The 10,647-nt window shown below is 44.2% G+C and overlaps 2 protein-coding genes across 2 annotated transcripts in view; both read left to right on the top strand.

Annotated features, from left to right (window-relative positions):
- The window catches only part of Pmar_PMAR020422 (arsenite inducuble RNA associated protein aip-1, putative), a gene marked incomplete at both ends in the record, with an annotated part of 5,115 nt that extends 1,496 nt beyond the window's left edge, over positions 1–3,619 (top strand). Inside the window, 11 exons of the mRNA XM_002775401.1 lie at positions 34–118; positions 168–229; positions 389–504; positions 890–988; positions 1,045–1,122; positions 1,801–1,888; positions 1,936–2,050; positions 2,476–2,580; positions 2,624–2,727; positions 3,288–3,430; positions 3,534–3,619. Of these exons, the coding sequence (XP_002775447.1) occupies positions 34–118; positions 168–229; positions 389–504; positions 890–988; positions 1,045–1,122; positions 1,801–1,888; positions 1,936–2,050; positions 2,476–2,580; positions 2,624–2,727; positions 3,288–3,430; positions 3,534–3,619 (1,081 nt within the window). The remainder of the gene's footprint in view (positions 1–33; positions 119–167; positions 230–388; positions 505–889; positions 989–1,044; positions 1,123–1,800; positions 1,889–1,935; positions 2,051–2,475; positions 2,581–2,623; positions 2,728–3,287; positions 3,431–3,533) is intronic.
- Positions 3,620–6,492: 2,873 nt separating this feature from the next.
- Positions 6,493–10,647, top strand: part of Pmar_PMAR020421 (merozoite surface protein-3, putative) — a gene marked incomplete at both ends in the record, with an annotated part of 6,348 nt that continues 2,193 nt past the window's right edge. The window contains 22 exons of the mRNA XM_002775400.1: positions 6,493–6,542; positions 6,592–6,673; positions 6,916–7,007; positions 7,051–7,129; positions 7,179–7,294; positions 7,342–7,465; positions 7,512–7,690; positions 7,747–7,844; positions 7,888–7,973; positions 8,020–8,164; positions 8,262–8,393; positions 8,439–8,520; positions 8,564–8,633; positions 8,684–8,724; positions 8,774–8,867; positions 9,206–9,304; positions 9,369–9,461; positions 9,506–9,663; positions 9,709–9,819; positions 9,868–9,925; positions 10,173–10,263; positions 10,318–10,424. Of these exons, the coding sequence (XP_002775446.1) occupies positions 6,493–6,542; positions 6,592–6,673; positions 6,916–7,007; positions 7,051–7,129; positions 7,179–7,294; positions 7,342–7,465; positions 7,512–7,690; positions 7,747–7,844; positions 7,888–7,973; positions 8,020–8,164; positions 8,262–8,393; positions 8,439–8,520; positions 8,564–8,633; positions 8,684–8,724; positions 8,774–8,867; positions 9,206–9,304; positions 9,369–9,461; positions 9,506–9,663; positions 9,709–9,819; positions 9,868–9,925; positions 10,173–10,263; positions 10,318–10,424 (2,187 nt within the window). The remainder of the gene's footprint in view (positions 6,543–6,591; positions 6,674–6,915; positions 7,008–7,050; positions 7,130–7,178; positions 7,295–7,341; positions 7,466–7,511; positions 7,691–7,746; positions 7,845–7,887; positions 7,974–8,019; positions 8,165–8,261; positions 8,394–8,438; positions 8,521–8,563; positions 8,634–8,683; positions 8,725–8,773; positions 8,868–9,205; positions 9,305–9,368; positions 9,462–9,505; positions 9,664–9,708; positions 9,820–9,867; positions 9,926–10,172; positions 10,264–10,317; positions 10,425–10,647) is intronic.

The following is a 10,647-nucleotide window of genomic DNA, read 5'->3' as shown; positions in this document are numbered from 1 at the left end:
TATCTCATACCACTCCTTTGCTTGCTCATCCAGATATGATGCCCTCGTTACCAAGTTCAGCGCGCTGGCGACTGCTCACAACAAGCTGCAAACTGAATACTCTACATTAGAGATTGAGGTATTAGCAAACTCATTTGGTTATCATCATCATCATCATCTGTGTTTAGATTACTCATAGGGATGCTAAGATTGAACAGCTGACGAAAGAGTATAGGGCAATGGAGTCTCGGTAGGCCTTACACGACGCGTTGGGTTCTTTCTTTTTTATCGAGTGTGATTTACTAGGATGACGTGTTGAAGGTATAGAGGAATGGCAATAATTTAGTATTACTATGTGTATCGAAATTTACTCGGGGTGCCGTGATTCGAATGATAATGTACTGCCTAGGTACGAGTCGGTTCTACATCAGTCACAATTGACTTCATCTGACTTTCGTATTCTCTTGGATCAGAATCTCGAGCTTAAGCAAGCTTTGCAAGACAAAGCGGGCTCGATGAGCTTAGGTAGTAGTAGTAGTAGTAGTAGTAGTAGTAGTAGTAGTAGTAGTAGTAGTAGTAGTAGTAGTAGTAGTAGTAGTAGTAGTAGTAGTAGTAGTAGTAGTAGTAGTAGCAGTAGTAGTAGTAGTAGTAGTAGTAGTAGTAGTAGCAGTAGTAGTAGTAGTAGTAGTAGTAGTAGTAGTAGTAGTAGCAGTAGCAGTAGTAGTAGTAGTAGTAGTAGTAGTAGTAGTAGTAGCAGTAGCAGTAGTAGTAGTAGTAGTAGTAGTAGTAGTAGTAGTAGTAGTAGTAGTAGTAGCAGTAGCAGTAGTAGTAGTAGTAGTAGTAGTAGTAGTAGTAGTAGTAGTAGTAGTAGTAGTAGTAGCATGAGCTGTATGATATGGATGTGATCCAGATGAGGGTATTTCGTCATTACCGTTGGGCCCTCCTCCGCATCAACTCGAGGAGACACAAGCAGTCGATCAGCATAGCAAGGACCATTCTCTGTCCGGAGGTAGTGTGGCCTGTTGCCGAACTCGACCTGTTCTTGCTACATTGGATGCCGCTCAGCTCGGACGATACCGAAGTCATTTAGAAGCTGGTCTAGCAAGATGCTGAAGGGGTCTGGCAAGAAGAAATCATCACCAGGTTGGTGCGGAAGGGAAATGCTGTTTGTTTTCATCGCGGCTTACAGGTTCAACAGTAATAGATACGAGTATCGGTGGAACGCCGAAGACCCATACGCCTCCTAGTGACATGTCGTCATCAGAGGGACGCAGTCCTATTACGACGAAGAAGCATCATCATCATTATCATGGGCATTCGGAGGCTGAGGTTGGAAGTAATACGCGATACCCAACAGAGAGGATAGAGCGAATATATAGAAACCTAGATTAAGCTCCATCGCGACGATACAGGAATGGGCTCATGGAATGATGAGAATATATACAGCGTAAATGACATGAATGTTGGCTTGCGGAAACATCTGAAATTTTGGTATAGGGGTATATGTTCGCTATCCTCGGCTCGGAAGTTCTATTGCTTATTATAGGAGTTTATATATGTGAATTCGGGTAGAAGTTTGAAAAAAACACTAAGGAGAATTTTCAAAAATTTTCGGATATTTTCCAATCTTATCAGGTGCGTTTTCAGCTCAAGAGGAGGTATGAGTGATGATTTCCCTCACTGTGTAAATCGTCGTGTTACATTATCCTGAGCGTTTCTATCACAATTTATCGGTATAGTTACTCGAATTCAACATATGTTGTGTTTTTACCCGTGAATAATCGTTTGTAGTTAGTTTGTATCTTCACTGTAACATGACAGATTTTGCAGATCTCGGAGCTCACTGTGCGGAGCGGTACTGTCACCAACAGGATTTCCTCCCCTTTGAATGCGATCGATGTCATAAAGAGTAATACGATTTTCTCGAGGAGTGGTATGGACTTGGTATTATCTCAGGTTCTGCCTTGACCATAGGACGTATGAAGCACACAACTGTCCCTATCTTGACTCAGCCTCGTATAATAAACAACAAGTTATCATCTGTCCACTATGCAGATCTTCAGTGCACTTGGTAAGTATATCTATCTTGCGATGAAAAAATACATTTTCCTCACTACTTGTGATGAATAAATTTTTAAATTTTTTGCAGGGTGAGAGACGCCTTCTGTGGAAGTGTATGACATAAACTCTCAGTTTTGCTATTGTTGGATTGTGACGATCATCATGGGTTCTTACGCGACTTGAGAGCGACATGACTAGGTTTCAGTATTGGGAGAAAATACGCATATGGTCAGCTGTGTGTGTTGGTGGTGACAATATGAAAATCCTATGTAGATAGCAATGCTTACATTGTTTATGCGATATACTTCTAATCGATTCTAATAGCTAATGCTAATTCCTAACATTTGCATATCAAATCAACACACACTGTAATCGTTGTAATTCTTCCGAGGAATTTTATGTTGTACACGTTTTCTTGGACTTGGTTTTTTTCAGTTACCTGGCGAGACAGAAAACACTGCTTTCGAGCGGCATTCAAACTCATCAGCGTGTAAGCCTGAAGACTACAGCAAGCCCCGACTGCAGAAATGCCCTGTAGAGGTACTAGCACTCTTGCATGTTGGTGGACATACCCTGTTCGTAGGGTTGTCGAGAACGTTTGACGGAAGTTAACTCTTACCAGTGTCCTGAATGCCACGTTAAAGTGTGTCTGAAGCACCGATATGAGGACGTTCACCCTTGCAAAGAGTAATACCATTTACGACTCTACGTGTGTTTTTCTAACTTAGTTTTTTTTCCAATGATTTTATATAATATTCATACATACATATATCTACAGTGTAGTTTTAATTGTGAATTATTCTATGAGGAGGAAGTAAAAGAAAATTTTTATAAAATATTTCTGTAACAAGATTAATTTCTTCGAAAAATTTAATTTTCTGTATCAGTGGAGTTTCGCCCGTTTAACGTGAAGTGGCATAAAACTCTGTGAAAAACCCGATTTTCTCACTATGCAGTAGTCGTGAAATATGTTTTTCACATTACGGGTGAAACTCCATTGTACACTTCGTATTTACAAGAACAAAAGTTCTACGTACATAATTATGATTTTCTCTGTGCTTGCATTTATTCGCTCATTTCCCCAGTTTGGAAAAATATGTATATGTTTATCTATGTGTTTTGGTGACAATATGGAAATTCTGAGGAAATTTTTATTGATTTTTGCGCACTTGTATGAATAGTGAAGAAATTCCTGGGCTCAGCTGAGGAAAGCGTACATATAGTCCGACACTACACCTTCTATTTAGGTGGAAATCACGAGGGCTTAGTAAAGCATCGTATCGGGGGCCTTCTGGAAAGGCTGTGAAGAGAAGTCCAGTAGTGGGTGGTAACTCTACGAAGGTTGCTGGTGGTCATGGAAATAGAGCTGATCAGTGGCGATGCCGAAAATGTGAGTATCTTGAGGTTGACCGACATAGATACAGAATATGTCAGGTTTCTGGCTGTTCGTTAGTCTGAATCTCACTTTGCTGTATGCTGTTGCCTCTTCCTAGGTTCCTTGATTAACAATGGTGATGTTACGACTTGCGTTGCATGCGGATATACACCAGTGGGACGACAGAACTGCGCTGTACAATGAGCAAGTACCGAGATGAAAATCGTCGTCACCACCACGGGGAAGTAAAATACCATTTGTGTTGCTCTTGTTACAAGTAGCACAGTTTTAGATAATTTCTGTATTTACTTCTGCAAAATTTACTACCAAATACTCGTTACTTTGCCGTCCCTCACAGTCTACAGGTAAAACGCCTTCGACGTGAGTGTTGATACTACAGTTGAAGTTGCTGTTGTCTATTCGGAAGCATTATAGTCGTCTTGGAAAACACGTGATGTGTTCGTGTTGTCAATAAATTGGAGTTTCACCCTAGTGATATGGAAAACACTAGTGAAAAATATATTTCACGACTACTGTGTATCACCGCGAATATCGCATTTGTCACAGCGTATTACCGCACTTCAGAGAAAACGGGTGAAACTCCATTTCTGGATCTGAGATCAGGCTGCAGTTGCCTTTTTTGTTGATGTTCTATGCCTCACCGTAGAGGCTACTCGAATACTTTCCAACATCGGTGCAATAGAGGAATAAGTGAGTAGGAAAGTGATTAGAAAAATAGTGATGAATTCTCATACCACTCCTTTTCCAACTCGTGGTGGTGGTGTTATTAGGTCGGACGGTACGAAAGGTTCTCGACCGGGACGTGTTGCCGGGTCTCCCACCAGCACTGTCAACATGCATTCTCTCTGCGGGCAATGACATTTGGAGTGCTCATGAAGAGGCTAAGGTTTGGAATAGACCTAAGAGAAGTATGCTGCTGTCTATACGGCGTATATTAGGTTGCTGTTAGGTTCCGCAACGTGGCAGTGTAGTGTGTGCGGTAAAGCCTTCAAAAGCGAACATTACTTGGATTTACATATGGAATCAAAGCATATGGAGATAGCAAACGAAGGTGAATTCATTCGCGTGTGGTCGGGTCTGGAAAAATGTCGAATTTGTTTGAAATTTTCGTAGCAGTTGTTCATAGGGTATACTCACCATATGCACCAAGTGAATATCCTTACTCTCGTATGCGCAACGGTGTTGGAATATATGTTAGCTTTCTTCAGCTGATCTCAGGAGTTTCCTCACTTACGAAAGTTTGCATAGAAATTTGGGTGGAAGTGTTCACAAGAATTTTCAAAATTGTCACCAACACATGCAGTTGACCACATGCATATTGTCCTACATTGATTTAGAATGTAAATATGAGAATTGAATAGATTGGGAATTCATAGATCTTTCGAGTGGTATAAGTTGCGAAATATGACATTTTCTTCACATTGAAAAACTCCATTTTTTTCTAATATCTGTTCTGGGGGAAATCACCGACCTCAGGCTTTCATAACATGTAGTGTATTTTTACGCTGACTTCAATTTTCCGAAAGTTTGCCCAGGATTAAGGTCCTTGCTTCTACTCCGTGGTGTTGTCAGATGCAGTGTGCCTCGCTGACTATTGCGGTATCTTTGGTGTTTGCCATGGAACTTCGTCAATTTCTGGTACGACGACTATCACTGGCTTACGCGTTGTTCCTTTCTCCTCCTTCTTAGAACCTCGAGCACCACCAGACTTATCGTCTCACGTTGGGAGTAGTTGTGATGAGGAGGAGATGGCAGCTCTTAAGGAGAAGTGTTCGCTTGCTGTGGAGTCTTGTTATCATTCACATAGTCCTGATAAGGACCATAGAATGGCTTATGGTAAGCCCATTTGCTTACGTCTTGTTCATATCAACATGTTGTATATTAAAAATCTAAAGATATCTATAATACAATATAGACGATAATTTATTAATGATAATAAGAACGTTCGAAACAGTGTATATACAGTTCACGATGGTGTGATAAAATGTGGCAAAGTTTTCATAGTTGATATTAGGGTCATGGGAGCCTAGTATAATTACGTCCCTTTATGTTGCAGTACTTTCTAGAATGTATGAAAAGTGTTGGAATATATATGTGCTGGGCTCAGGGGTTCCTTCATTACATTTCGAAATTTGCACACGTCCAACGAAATTCTCTCACATTAACCTCATTATCATCAACACCTATAGTGTAAATTCCTCGCGTTGATGCTGTATCATTCCGATGTGTTCGATTTGCTAGTTTTGATTCAGCACTACTGTATCGTTCACATTGTTCCGTCCTCTCCTGTGAAGCACGCTTACACCATCACAAAGCGCTCGAGGATTCCCCTTACCCTCTGGCGGGTGTTCTGGTGAGATGACAGTGAACTACGTTCGCGACGACTTGATGGTTTTTCTCAGCTCGCGTTAATTGGCATAACTATAATTTTGTTTTTCTCAATGCTTATCTGTGTTGACTGTGGCTGTGGGGAAGATCTTCTAGAGTGAGTCGTAGCACGCATGCCCACCTGGGAGGAAGTCCTCAAGCATTGTTTCTATCAGAATGTTCGCCGATAAGTGGCGCCGACGGCTGGTGAAAAACCGGCAGGCCTTACGTGTTCGCGTCGGCGTGGGCCACAGCAAGCAAATATGATATGATAGTAGAAGCTCTTGCACTTAGCTTCTTTTGGTTGTTATCAGTACTCACCTTCCATGTGCCCCTTGCCTGATGTGGATGTTATCTTCGTCACTGTATTGAGTTGTCAATAGGATAGAGCTATCGATGCGGTGTGGCTGTGGTCAAGTGCGCTGATCTCATGTGAAGATAAAGGAGAGGGTTGCTGCTGCTGCTGCTGTTGTTGTTGTTGGTGTTGAAAATAGGATAGAGAAGACAAAAGAAAGAAAAGCCCTAGTTGCAACTGCCATACCCTGATTGATAGTTCCGTTATGTTATGAAGAATTTCGATAATGGGTACGGATAAAAGAATAACTCAACGACAGCAAGCCCGAAGGCTCTCTGCAGAGCGAAGGCCGCCACGGCCTGTGACTATCACCCCTAGGCCTCCTACCCCAAGAATGTTCAACGTGGAGGCTGCAGTGTACGCTAGCAGCACTGCTGCGAGGAAGTACGTCGTGGGACTGCCCATGGTATCATATCATTGTCGTGGCTCTCAGTATGGCTATGAAACACGCAGCGTATTCGATACAAGGCCCGACAGAGAAGAGCATAAGAGAGCTAGATGACGGCAAGTGCCAAGTGAGATCTCTCGGGTGTATGCGCTATTGAAAGTCGCTTATTCGGGAGGAATGAAAGTTTCATCTGTGATATGAATGACACTAGTGGTCGTGTGAGTAGGAAATTTCGTATGAATTTCTCATAAATTTCGTAATTTTTCGTAATAATTTCTGCTACGGTAAGCCCAATTTCTACTTTCTTGCATATTTCCCCCTAATCCAACCTCTTCTTTTCAATACGGCAGTGGCCTCCTCGGTTTGTAGGTAGCAAGAATGGCAAGTCGCAGTGCTGGCATCGAAATTCGTTATACTGATGAGAAGTTCCGAATGCCTTTACCGCCACCACCGTTAGCACCGTAGGGTTTAATTTGTCAGCAAAGAGGAAAGGTTCTTCCTCAGCCCGGTGGACCCCACTGAGAGGATGTGGACGGCTACTAAGGAGAAGGTGGCTGCTAAAGAGACGATTGAAACGGACCTGGTGGGTGCTTCCCCGAACTCTGGAAAACTGGGGATGGAGTCGTTTCCAGATGCTTGACCGCTATGGCCCGGGCCTGCCTGCCGACAGAATGTTTCATGGTGACTTGAAGCAGCACTTTACAGATCTGTCAGCGCTTTGTAAGGACGAGCTCAATCGACTACTCAAGTGAGGCGATCTCTACATAGCGCCGACAGCAGGTGTAGTTGACTAAGGTACACAGTATACAGTACTGCTCTGAACAACCTGGGTGATAACCCAGAGGTAGAGCAAGCTGTTGTAAAGAGCATCAGGGCTGCCCTTGCTTCGATGCTGGGGAGACTAGAAGACTATTCCAAGGTAAACCGGATGGTACGCAAGATCTTCGCGACGGTTCCTTCTATAGGTTATCATTGACCGGGCCTTTGACACTCTTCCACCTGCTGGCACGAACCTGGAAACAGAAGTGTTTAAGTCCAGACTGCTATCGGTTCAGTTAGACACGTGTGTACGGAGTCACGAAACACTACAGGGCAAGCTGGAAGATGCACTATGGCGACTAACGAATCAGGCCCTTAGCTTTCGGTGAGCATCTACAATGTTGGTTGTGACGGTGACAGAAATTGGCCGATTTACGGTAGGCACCTCCGGATGTCGTATCAGCGAGATATGCATCTGATGCGGTCTAAGCTGAAAGGCCTCGTTATTGAAGTTGAGGACCATTTGCGCTTTAGAGAGAGTAAATGCTGAATACTCGAGCTGGTGACAATGCGAATGTTCAGGTTCAAGCACCAGTGCGCAAAGATTATTGAAGAGCACGCGAGAAGTAGAGGATCTGATAAGCAAAGTTTCCAAATCGGATACTGACGTACGTATTGGTCTGAGCACCCAAGTGTGAGGCGATTCCGCTATAGGTGAATATTTTTGTGGGCGACATCTACATGGAGGAGGAGATAAGGCAACAGCTACGACAGAAGGAGGAGGAGATGAAGGCCCTCTTTGGTGTTGAGAGGGGCCGCTTTGAAATGAAAGTTAAGACACTTCTCTTGGAAAATCGCAGTAAGTTCACCGTGCATGTCGTGTTATCCTCATTCTCGAGCATAGTGATGAATGGACTTCGTCAATGAGACTGCCCTGTAGCCGCTCTTTATATCAGCATACCGAACCAGGGTTGAGGAGCTCAGTGACAAGAACGATATACTGAATATGAAGATAAAGCATCTAGAGACGCAAATCGAGCAGCTGGGGGGAGGCCAGGGCGGAGGCAACGCTGGTGGTCTTACTAGAGGTGAAGTCAATTTTGGTAGTTATCTTGGCACTGATCTTCTACCAGGTGTTATCTCGCTCCAGGGCATGCTTGGTGATTTCAAAGATAACGGCAATGCGGCTTCTGTGAACCCCGCGGCAGCTCCCGAGTAACATGAAATGAATGAATGAAAGCTATGGTTTCTCCTTCAGAACGTTAGTGGAAAGTATGGGTACGCAAGATGAGGAGCTCGTCGCTGTTAGCCGCAGTGAGCTCAATAACGTAAGTGGGCTGTCTCCGGGCATTTCCTCTTCATCAGTAAGCATGTGCAGGTCCAAGCAGCTTTCCAGAAGCTCAAACGTCAATCCAGACTGTAGTTGAAGTTGATGGCCAACTCCGTGTTGTTGAATTCATAGCCGCAGATATGCTGATCTCGTGGCTCAGTCAAAAACGAGGCTCATGCAGGGAATCGCCTTAGTAGAGAAAAATAGCAAAGCCCTCATTCCAGCGAGCTCGGTAAGCGGATATTCGGGAGAGTCGCATACCGTAACTTCCCCAACTTAGCGTCGAAGCATCTCGGTAACTGGAGGGAACCGCAATCGTCGGGCAAGCAGCCGGATGAGCCAGCATAAACGTAAGCCAAAGTTCACACAAAGCTGCCCTTTCGTACAGTTGTTGATGAGGGGTCTCACTTCGAGCCGCAGTATTCAAGTCGGTCTCAGATGATCCCAATTCCAACTTCGCCATAGTAGAAAGGATACTCGCCGAATGCGCAGATGAGTTCAAGTCACTCCTCGAGGTGATCAGAGGACCTGTCCTGAAATTCCAAGTGTATGATATTGTCCATTTCGCAGGAGATCGATATGGAGGATGAGGCATGTGCGACGGCTACTGGTGTGAAGCCGAAGCCTATGAGCTTCACCAAGGCTGATGAGTTAAAACAGGAAGTCTCAGTGCTCACTACTGCTAACCAGGCAAACATCGAGGAGTCCTTACAGTGTATAAGGTGTGAGTCAGGTGCTACAACGACGACTGGCAGAACAAGGCAAGACACAAGACGAGGCGGTGACCGGAAGGGATGAGGCGGCGGCTAGACTCGTCAAAGTGGAGGTATCGTCATCGGGGGAGTACTCCTCCCCGACTGTGCTGATCAGGCTGAACTTGAGGCGCGTACAGAGCAGCTGAACATGCTGAAGTATCAGATGAAGGAAAAGGAACAAAGTCGAGCTGAAGCCGAGCAGAAAAAGAAAAAGGCCGAGGCTGCTGCTGAGAAGGCTCGAGCGGAGGAAATACATGAGCAGGAACGCTCTAGGTGGCCGCCTCGGGTGGATTCTGATCGTGAATCGGACGTAGTTAGGTATGCAATTGACTCGGCGAGGAGGAAGACTATGCTGGCTGAGCGAGATAGGAGGATTAGTTACCAGGAGAACGAGATTCAGAGGCTTCACGACAAGATGGGCTCTCAGGAGTAAGCAATGTGGCTATGGTTTCAAGAAGGGGATGGGGATGGTCTCAGGCAACGGTTAGGTGAGTTGAAGAGCGAACGGAAAGAGCTGGCAAACTCACTGAAACACGTAGGCTTCTTCTTCTTGTAGTTATTGTTCTTGTTGTTGTTGCTGTTGTTGTAGTTGTAGTTGTTGTAGTTGTTGTAGTTGTTGTAGTTGTTGTTGTTGTTGTTGTCGTAGTTGTTGTTGTAGTCGTTGTTGTAGTTGTTGTTGTTGTTGTTGTAGTTGTTGTTGTTGTTTTTGTGGTTGTTGTGGTTGTAGCTGTTGTTGTTATCGTTGCTGTTCTTTTGTTATTACTCAGTGTTATTGCATTCAGACCCGGACGCAGCTTCGACAAGCCAATGAGCAAGCCAAGCCTAAGATGAAAGTGATGGGCAGAGAGAAAGCATTGATGAGAGCTCATACGAGTCGGTCCTCTTCATTTTGTCGATACTGCTGACATCTCAGAATGTATAATCTAGGTGCTGTTGATGAACCAGCGTCTGGTGTGCGGCACCCGGTCGGCCAGCAGATAGAGTTATTGAGGAATATGTGTTCCTTGCTGGGCCTGCCTGAAATCGTGGACGAGGTGAGCCCCAACCCTCGTCGGGAGCGGAAACGGCTAATCCTTACTCTCAGCTGACTTACGTAATTCAGTTTTCGAATATATGAATTTCCTCACCAGTTACAGTATATGAAATTTCACACACGACTTGACTACAAATTTACCTAATTACATTCTAAGTCGACCATTTGCATATTATCCCACATTGTCTCCCTCTTCAGTTCCATTACAGGACATATTCACTTCC

Source organism: Perkinsus marinus (assembly GCF_000006405.1).
Source record: "Perkinsus marinus ATCC 50983 genomic scaffold scf_1104296955874, whole genome shotgun sequence".
NCBI classification, from domain to species: Eukaryota; Perkinsozoa; order Perkinsida; family Perkinsidae; genus Perkinsus; species Perkinsus marinus.
This window is presented reverse-complemented; position numbering and strand designations above follow the sequence as displayed.